The sequence below is a fragment of the Oncorhynchus keta genome, chromosome 23, assembly GCF_023373465.1.
Source record: "Oncorhynchus keta strain PuntledgeMale-10-30-2019 chromosome 23, Oket_V2, whole genome shotgun sequence".
NCBI classification, from domain to species: domain Eukaryota; kingdom Metazoa; phylum Chordata; class Actinopteri; order Salmoniformes; family Salmonidae; genus Oncorhynchus; species Oncorhynchus keta.
In genome coordinates this window covers 35,974,216-35,984,501 of record NC_068443.1, presented here as the reverse complement: position 1 = coordinate 35,984,501, position 10,286 = coordinate 35,974,216, and the positions used below count along the sequence as shown (strand labels likewise).

At 42.3% G+C, this 10,286-nt stretch overlaps 1 protein-coding gene across 2 annotated transcripts in view; it reads right to left on the bottom strand.

Annotated features, from left to right (window-relative positions):
• Positions 1 to 3,219: 3,219 nt before the first annotated feature.
• Positions 3,220 to 10,286, bottom strand: part of rxrga (retinoid x receptor, gamma a) — a 32,717-nt gene continuing 25,650 nt past the window's right edge. For both annotated transcript variants that reach the window (XM_052477106.1, XM_035800286.2), the window contains exons 4-10: positions 9,348 to 9,527; positions 9,058 to 9,218; positions 5,219 to 5,348; positions 4,856 to 4,988; positions 4,551 to 4,642; positions 4,175 to 4,280; positions 3,220 to 3,714 (exon numbers count right to left, since the gene is read on the bottom strand). In XM_052477106.1, the coding sequence (XP_052333066.1) occupies positions 3,567 to 3,714; positions 4,175 to 4,280; positions 4,551 to 4,642; positions 4,856 to 4,988; positions 5,219 to 5,348; positions 9,058 to 9,218; positions 9,348 to 9,527 (950 nt within the window). In that variant the 3' untranslated portion in view covers positions 3,220 to 3,566. The remainder of the gene's footprint in view (positions 3,715 to 4,174; positions 4,281 to 4,550; positions 4,643 to 4,855; positions 4,989 to 5,218; positions 5,349 to 9,057; positions 9,219 to 9,347; positions 9,528 to 10,286) is intronic.

Sequence of the window (10,286 nt, the reverse complement as noted above, 5' to 3'; positions counted from 1 at the left end):
ACACCACGTTCCAGACCTGCATGGTTGTTCCTGCAACTCTGTGCGGACTCTAACAACTCCACGTTTAATTGGTTGCTATTATCTTTATTAAAGTTCGCCAAAAACAACCTCAGATGGTTAAAATGTTGGATTTTTCTCATGTGATTCACAACGTGGTTGGACCGCAGAGCGTGGTCAAGCTTTCACTCTCAGGGCTTGAACATTAAACCAATATGATAATACTGTATTAAGCAACAGAAAGAACAGATGTAGATTCTTTACGTGATATTTTAACTATATTCTTTGGCTGGAGTATAGTGTTCTTTCCAGTAACTCACTGGAACATGATGCGCCATTACTAGGCAAATTCAAATCCTCTATAATGTGATAATTGGGGTCCTGAATTTGTCCTGACCACGTGAAGTGGGCTCTTAAAGTTTGTCCCTTGCCAGGGCATCTGGTCAGGAAAATCTCCCGGACCCAAGTGATAATGTAGCAACTGAATTGTGTGCTATGACTTTAACGTATATAATTTAGCACACCTTTATTGTGGCCTTCATCTCTCTCAGAGTAGGTCTTATGTACAACACAAGATCTTCCAGTCATTTGGTCTTGCCACAATAACAATGAGAGGCGTACCCCAACACAGCAGTTACTCTCACTACCATCCGTGATTGGAAAAAACAAGTGCTAATTAAGCAGCGGCTTCTTTGTGAGGTGGCCGACCTCTTGACGCTTGTGGAGCGGTTGGAACAAAAGAGTCCATTCAAGATTGAACATTATTCTCTCCTGGTTCTGTTCTGAGGTAATGTCTTCAACCCCTCCTACGAACATGTTGTAGACATTATTCAAAACGTCGGTACGAGGCCATACGGTTTAAGAATGAAAATAGGGAGCGCTTCAAAGAGCACTCTTAAACACACCCACACTCTACACACATGCTTTAGCACATGCTCTTGGCTTCACATAAACACTTGCCTTTAACCAAAAACAACAATCTTCGATTCCGAATTGTGTATGAGTTGACAAGATCTAATAAGCCTAGACCCAACAGCGGCAGGTTAATATATGAAAGACGCTGAATGCTACAGATTGTTGACCTCAAAAGGAATGATTCTCTCTTGTACTTTTTTTCTATTTTTTAAAAATATTTTGTTATACAGATCTTGTCTCTCTCTAGTCAGCAGGAAGCAGATTGTGCAGGTCAACCTTTCTACCCGTTCTTGATTATGGTGATACTACTTATCAAAGTGCAGCTGCCGTTGTTTTCATAGCTCCCTTCATTTTATCACAGGAGACAGTTTTATGACTAATCACTGTATTCTTTACCAGAAGGTTGGCTGGACCTCGTTGAAGTCACCTAAATCACACCATTACGCTCCTTTTGTTTACGAAGCCCTGCTCCCACAGACCTCCGACTTACCTGACATCACTGTTAAGATTTCAAATCATAAGTTACAAAAACCCGTTCACAGGGTTGGAGACTGGAGACTCCTTTGGTGTCTAGGGGGTTAGATAGATCAGCCGTTGGCTTCCTTGCGCCTTGCGTGTGGAATGATCTACAATGCATTTTAAAATGGGAGGAATTGGTGCTTCTAGGGCATTTCAGACGGTTGTTAGGGGACCTTTATACTGGAAAAGGTGTCTGTTTTTTTATGATTGTGTTTTGCTTTTCGTGTATTGTTGTGTATAATAACGTGTATTCTATTGTGTATATGAATGTGCTTCTTGATGTGTATTGTGGTGCTATACAGGGCTTATCTGGAAAAGAGACCTTGGTCTCAGCATTGACTCCCTGTCAAAAAAAACTAAGAAACAATTTAGAGTCTTGTAAAAGGTGGTCTGTAGAAGCTGTGTGTTGGAGGGCTAATTAGGCTATGCTACCCAGCTGCCTGCCTACAGACAATACTTTTTAAGTTGTCCCAGAGTTTTAAGTCTGTTCAGCCTCCAGACCACAGGAACACAGGAACACTGGCTGGCAAGGCATCCAGAGCTTGTCATGACGTCTGTCTCGGTCCGCCTCTGGACTGGACTCACAGTAGTGGTGAGGTGAAGGTCACAGGCTCAGCCCATTGCTTCCTGTCAATCTGAATTATCCAAGCTGCTATACTTTACAGCACCGTTCAGTGTGGCCTGTGTGTCTGCCTTGCTGGTGGGCCATGAGTTTTTCCTGACCTCGTGACACAACCGTGAAAATCTCTGGACCCCAGCTTATAGCCTATTTCCATGTGACCAAGGTCAGCAAAATGGTCCTGTCTAAATAATATGGCTGGCATTTGGCCATGACGATCAAGAAACTAGTCTTAGATCAGTAGTTATAATTCAGAGGGACTTTTGTATTTCTGTATGGGTGGCAGGCGGCCTATTGGTTAAGACGGTTGGGCCAGTAACCAAAAGTCTGCTGGTTCGTATCCCCTAGCCCACTTGGTGAAAAATCTGTCGATGTACACTTGAGCAAGGCACTTAACCCTAATAGCTCCTATAAGTTCCTCTGGATAAGAGTGTCTGTGAAATGTGGCACTACTCTTGAAAGAAGGATTTCACTACGACCTTTGAAATGTATAAAATACTCATGTGTACTGTAGTCTACTTATGAAACAAAGGAGATGAGCAATGTTGTGACAAAATATTATGTACCTTGCATGTTGTAACTTACAAGAGCAGTAGTTAGCGATACACACGTGTCCTTACTTTGTGTGTAACTCAGACTGTTTATGAGACACCTCTCTAATTTCAGAAGAGTAATTAGCTAGTATTTTACAGTTTCACTAATGAAACACAAATGGAGGTATGGCAAGTAGGAGAGCTGGTGGTTGGTCCACTGGCGTTATAAAATCAACTGGGGTTCCATGTGTTACTACTGTTTGGGACTTCCACGCATTTCCCATACTCATGCTTTCCAACGCTGCTTGTGCTCTCTTTTGATAGGTTACTTCACAAATGCAAAGGAGATTTATGATAGGACGCCGCACATGATGTTACCGCATACCATTGGCTTTATTAAAAGTGTATCGCATTAAAAAAAAAAAAAAAAATTTAAAAAACAGACATCTGGATTATTTTGAAGGGTAAGGTTCTGTTCATAAACTCTGCTGGGATCCTTCTCTGCCACACATGTGTGTATAGAATGTGAGTTATTTAGTCGTGTTCTCTTTTCTAACTGAAATTCAAATCAAATCAGATTGAGGTTAAGAATAAACGTTGAAGGCGAGGCACAATGACTTGACATCACGTTCAAAGTCGTCTTTTGTATTTTATTCCCACAGACATTCTATGCTAGTGACATTGTATTTCATACTATTCATCACTGAATAAAATAAGACTTCATGTTGCATTCAGTTGTTGCTAGATCTGATAATTAATACTCTTCTATTTACAACAACAAAAAATCCTTTAGAATTCACCTTTTACAGTGTTGCATTTTCTTAAAATACCAATAGGAACATTTATTTTCACATTATTAATTGTGGTTGGTACAAAATATGCAAGTTAAGAACTCTCAAGTTTGATTTCATAGCAGTTGCACTCTGGGGTAAGGGGATCTGGGAATTGGGTTCAGGGGGTATTTACAATGGATACAACTCGTGTCATGTGATTTGGTGCGGCGCTTCAAGCATTTCCATGAGGAACGTGTCTATGGGCGTATCTCCGATCAGCTTGAAGAAGAAGAGGTGCTCCAGACACTTGAGGCCGATGGAGCGCAGTGCAGGCAGACGCAGCAACAGCTTGGCAAATCTGACCGGGAGAGGAGATAAAATATAAAATGACTCTAGTGTCATTTCAGAGCCTATTCATGATTTTTAATGGTACACACAAACCATAAAGATGAATTTTGACATATCATCTTAAAGTGGAGAAGGAATATGAAGAAATTAGAGCCTCTATTTAGTTTCTTTCAACCAATGGAGGCTGCTGAGGGGAGGACGGCTCATAAAAATGTCCTGAAATGGAGAAAAGGAATGGCATCAAACACCTGGAAACCATGTTGGATCTATTTGATACCATTCCACTCCGGTCATTACCAGAAACCCATTCTCCCCCAATTAAGGTGCCTCCAACCTCCTGTGCTTTCAACAGCTGCATCAGAAGAGCCTTTGAGTGAGACATGTGATACTGCTGAATGGCTGGACATTAGTGTGCATGATCGAGCGTGAAAGGAACAGACACTAAAATAAGCTGACGGTGTGAGACTGACCTGCCAGGCTGCTCTGGGTATCTATGTTTAGTGTAGGACTCCAGCGAGGCATACACCTTCTCTCTCAGGGCCTCCACCTCTGTAGGATTAGACAGGCCCTTGGCATCTGGAAGCAGAGAACATTCATAGACAGGAACTTACTCTTGTGCACACAGTCTATGTCAAACACGGCATATCTTCCTGAAGTGTGATTGTAATGAGTTTGTAACACATGGTGGCTGGTGACTTAGAAAGTTGAAATGATGTTGGGGGGGAAAAAAAACAGATTGGCCAATTGGATGAATATCGGGACTGCTCAAATGAACGAGGGTGACCACTCTCCTCTTCCTCTCCGGAATGAGCCTCCTCTGTTGTATTCCTTGTTGATTGTAGTTACCTGGGTTGAAGAGGACGATGGCTCGGAGGCAGCCCAGCTCAGTCTTGTCCATCTGCATGTCTTTCATCTTAGACACCAGCTCCGTCAGCACTCTGGAGACCACAACACGGGAAGAAAATACCATGTCATAGGAAAAAAAACACTATTCAGTACGGACATGTCTACTGCTGTAGAAATACCAGGGCTAGATTTTTAACCGTGTTACAGAAGATGACGCTATAGTGTCGGCTATGCATTGCGGTCTATGGTATCCATATTCCAAACGTCAAGGAGTATCACTGTTGACAAAGGTATTTTTCTCGGACCTGTCAAAGATGGAGCCCACTCCTGCGCTGTGGGCGCTGCTGCGGTGGACGTGGAGGCCCGTGGCCAGGAGGATCCCGTCCTTCACTGTCACAGAGCGATGGGAGAACGAGGCGATGAGCAGCTCATTCCAGCCTGACAGAGAGAGAGAGATGCACAGTGGTTAACTGGTGAGTTTAACTTGGATTGTGACTAGAACAATGTACTCGTCCAGAGGGGTGAGGGCGTGTCTGTGTAATAGTAGGTAATGGGTGGGTGACGCTAATGAAACATACTGTACTGTTTTACCGCCGCAAGTAAAGCACTATGGGAAGTGAACATGCATGGTGATCTGGTTGGTGAGCTGTGCTGTAGCTGGAGTCTACCTGCTCGTAATAAGATGACCTGGTCGTCCAGGGGCAGCTCAGAGAAGTGGGGGATCCTTTTGGCCCACTCCACCAGGGTGAATAGCTGCTTGTCTGCTGCCTGGCAGATGTTGGTGACCGGGTCGTTCATCTGTCAGATAGACAGACAAAGACACACATGTAACATTCAGTAAATCGACTATGTTAGAGGAAACGGAGTATAGATGGAACAAATGTTCTTTTAAAACATTTACTTCATATGTGCTTTCGAACGGGTTTTTCTGCTAAGCGACATATCGGACACACTTGTTTCATACCGAAAAGCACTATGTCCAGAGCCACGTGTTTAAAGAGTATTATGATCCATTTATATGACACTCTACAACATTCTATGGCAGCCATGTTAGCTCCCGTGAATAATATAATTGGGAAGTGGAATACAAGAATGGACATGTGGTCAGGGAGTTTGTCAACCAACTATGTCAGTGCTGTTTGCCAGTGCTGTGATAAGATAGTGTGTGAAACAATGAATTTGAAGAATTTATATGCACTGTGTTTGTTAGCTAGCTAGCCAGCCAGTTGTTGAGAAATGATTCCATACATTTTTCACAGCCATACACTGGCTGAAATCAGTTAATGATAGTTGTAAATGCAAATATTGATATTGTATCATATAATAGCACTCTGAGCTTTCCAATAAAATAAAAATGTAGAAATGTATGGTCTGTTTACATGTAAAAAAAAATATATATATATATTTTTTTATAAACCCGTATAAACTGTATTTAAAATTATATGATAATATTTTAGATTGACACTAATTATATTACACAATTTCTGATACATGAAATGCCTTACTTTTATTTTCCTGCATAAGTAAAATCAGGATTATGCATCTACTGCCATTCATAACAATAGACTGGTTTGACTTTCCCCCTGACCAATATGGCTGCCATTTTCACAGCATTCTGGAAGTTTGAGGGTTTATGACATAACCCCTCTAGTAATGAGCATTGTGATGCATTTATACACGACACTGCAAAATTCTATGTCAGCCATGTTATCACCCCATTAACATTACATGGGGAATATAAAAAATAAAAAAAAGCAATGTAACTGAATATATAGAATTATAACAATATTCAAAATTCTAAAAGTTAGCCCAACTCTCAATATACTGAGCGTACAGAACATTAGGAACACCTTCCTAATATCGAGTTGCACCGCCTTTGGCCAATGCCTCCCACAGTTGTGTCAAGTTGGCTGGATGTCATTTTGGGTGGTGGACCAATCTTGATAAACACAGGAAACTGTCGAGCATGAAAACCCCAGCAGCGTTGCAGTTCTTGACACACTCAATTGGTGCGCCTGGCACCTACTACCATGCCCCGTTCAAAGGCACTTAAATGTTTTGCCTTGCCCATTCATGCTCTGAATGGCACATACTGTATGGACAATCCATGTCTCAATTGTCTCAAGGCTTAAAAATCATCCCCTTCATCTACACTGATTGAAGTGGATTTAACAGGTGACATCAATAAGGGATCATAGCTTTCAGCTGGATTCACCTTGTCAGTCTGTCATGGAAAGAGCAGGTGTTCCTAATGTTTTGAACACTCGGTGTATGACTGGCTATATGCACTGTCCAGATGCATTTCTCACGTTCCATATCGTTTTTGCCGCTGGCACAAAAGTGAGTCATTTATCAAATCATTTTCATTATATTTATCTTTTCAGTCTTAAATTTGGTTTCTCAAAATATTTTTTTACACACTTTGGCACATAATCAGAAGCTTAGATTATTAATTTAGGCTAAACCCTGGTTTAGTCAGCCAGATGCAGAGATAGACATCTGTCACTCTCAGCTGTTCGTTCGCTGGCTACCCAGTGTTACCTTAGCTTTGAGCGCTTGAGTGTCGTGGACCTTTAGATTATTATGGGTCCCTTCGACAGTTTGGAGCCCGTGATATCTGTTGCTTTTGGCCCGAAGAGGACACTTTCTAAACAAGCTCATGAACAGGTGAGATCCAAGATCCAGCGAGAGGAAACAGTAATAGGCTACTGGCTGCAAACACAGAGGCTGCAAACACACAGAGGCTGCAAACATACAGGCTGTAAACACACAGAGGCTGCAAACACACAGAGGCTGCAAACACACAGAGGCTGCAAACAGCGGGCTGTGTCACTCCGACAATAAGAATCAATCCATCCTTTAACCGGCAAATTAATTGTGACAATGGCATTATTATTTCTTAATTCATTCCCTAAAGTGTATATAATCAACAACAAAAACTTCCCTTGATTTATCCTAATGAAAAAACATGTACACCCCCCATAAAATTGTTCTAAAAGTTGCTTAAATGTCCAAAAGGAAAACACACATTGTATACACTGTCAACTGGTGGATACAATAAATCGGCTATTTGATCAAATATAGTTGAAACAAATAAATAAAATGACCTTGTAATATATTTCAAACAAAATCAAGTCTTTATTTTCTTCGAATTTTACCCCTTTTTCTCCCCAATTTCGTAGTATCCAATAGTTTTAGTAGCTACTATCTTGTATCATCGCTACATCTCCCGTACGGGCTCGGGAGAGACGAAGGTTAAAAGTCATGCGTCCTCCGATACACAACCCAACCAAGCCGCACTGCTTCTTAACACAGCACCATCCAACCCGGAAGCCAGCCGCACCAATGTGTCAGAGGAAACACTGTTCACCCGGCAACCTTGGTTAGCACGCACTGCACCCGGCCCGCCACAGGAGTCACTGGTGTGCGATGAGACAAGGATTTCCCTACCGGCCAAACCCTCCCTAACCCGGATGACGCTAGGCTCGCGCCCAGGCTCTGTCGTAACCGGCCGCGAACCCAGAGTCTCTGGTGGCACAGCTGGCGCTGCAGTACAGCACCCTTAACCACTGCGCCACCCAGAAGGCCAAGTCTTTCTTTTCACCAGCCCATGTCATGGTAAGATGAAAAAAATAATAGCTCTCTCTCTTTCACAAGATGTGTTTTAATTCATGTGAATTTTCCAACATTTCTGAAAACGGATATGTGCCTGTATTCGGCCCCCTTGAACTTTGCGACCTTTTGCCACATTTCAGGCTTCAAACATAAAGATATAAAACTGTATTTTTTTGTGAAGAATCAACAACAAGTGGGACACGATCATGAAGTGGAACGACATTTATTGGATATTTCAAACTTTTCTAACAAATGAAAAACTGAAAAATTGGGCGTGCAAAATTATTCAGCCCCTTTACTTTCAGTGCAGCAAACTCTCTCCAGAAGTTCAGTGAGGATCTCTGAATGATCCAATGTTGACCTAAATGACTAATGATGATAAATACAATCCACCTGTGTGTAATCAAGGTCCAGGCTCTGCTATATGGCCCTAAATAGTCAGTACACCATGGCTAACCATTTGACCATGGTTACTGATCAAAACCTGAGAAAAACCTTGACAAAGTGCAGGCTCAGTGAGCACAGCCTTGCCATTGAGAAGGGTAGACACAGGAAAACCTGGCTCCCTGTAGAGGAAAGGCTGTGAAACCACTGCACCACAGCAGAACCTGAGATGTAGCTGCATTTACTGATAAGCTGTCAAAAATATAACATGTACATTTAGCCAATAGAGCAAATTGAATTGAATTGACAGAGAGAGAGAGAGAGAGAGAGAGAGAGAGAGAGAGAGAGAGAGAGAGAGAGAGAGAGAGAGAGAGAGAGAGAGAGAGAGAGAGAGAGAGAGAAAGAAAGTGAAAGACAGAGGCAGATAGAGAGAGAGGGAGACAGAGAGAGAGAGGGAGACAGAGAGAGAGAGAGAGAGAGAGAGAGAGAGAGACAGAGCTTTGCTTACAGAGTTGCCTGTGCTGGCCTCCATGTAAGCTTCAGTCTTGGGTTCGATGGCCAACTCCGCGTCCAATATCTTCTCGACCGGCATGTCCCCGTTGAAACTACTGGTTGACTCCACCTCGTTATCACTCTTGTCCCGGCCCCGCTGGCGCTCCTCCTGCACAGCTGCACAGAGAAACACGAACACACACAGGGGGGTCACACACACTTACATACACTAACACAGTACACACACACCTGCCTGCATAGAGAAACAAACACACACATACGCACAGGGGAGACAAACACACGCACCTTCTCTCTTCATGCCCATGGCCAGACACTTCTGGTAGCGACAGTATTGGCAGCGGTTGCGTTGGCGCTTATCGATCAGGCACTCCTTGCTGTCTCGACACGTGTAAGTGAGGTCCTTCCTGATGGTTCTTTTGAAGAAGCCTTTACAGCCTTCACAGCTGTACACGGCATAGTGTTTCCCTGGAAGAACGGAACAGGAAATCAAATTATTATCTTGATCAGATCAGCTCCTACTGTACATGAGCTGCTGTTGTTGGGTGATTCAGTGTTGGTGTGGATGGTATGCTTAGTTGAGGAGCTTTATAATAATAATAATAATATATGCCATTTAGCAGACGCTTTTATCCAAAGCGACTTACAGTCATGTGTGCATACATTCTACGTATGTATTTATAAACTGCCTGAATGCTGAATCGCTAAAAGCTGTGGAATATCAGACCGTGTATGACAAAACATTTATTTTTACTGCTCTACTAACGTTGGTAACCAGTTTATAAGAGCAGTAAGGCACCTCTGGGGTTTTGTGGTATATTGCCAATATACCACGGTTAAAGGCGTTGCGTCGTGCTTAAGAACAGCACTTAGCCGTGGTATATTGGCCAAATACCACACCCCCTTGTGTCTTATTGCTTAAATATACTATCTGGCGTTAGTGAGTGAAAATAATCTATTGTAGCATTTCTCGTGGAAATGTTTATTTGGATTTGTTATCCTGTAGATACAGTATACTGATGAAGGGGGTATGGTATACTAGTAGTAGGGACAGAGTTTTTTTCCTTACCATCCAACCTGTCAAGGTACCCAGCTCTATCTGCATTTTTGTCAAAATGAAATTATTAACACAGCCTTGTTCTGTTCAATGTTCTCTACCAATATAGTACTCTAAATATCCCAATTTATCTTAGTAAATTCAAAAGAATAAAATTTAAAATTGCTGAC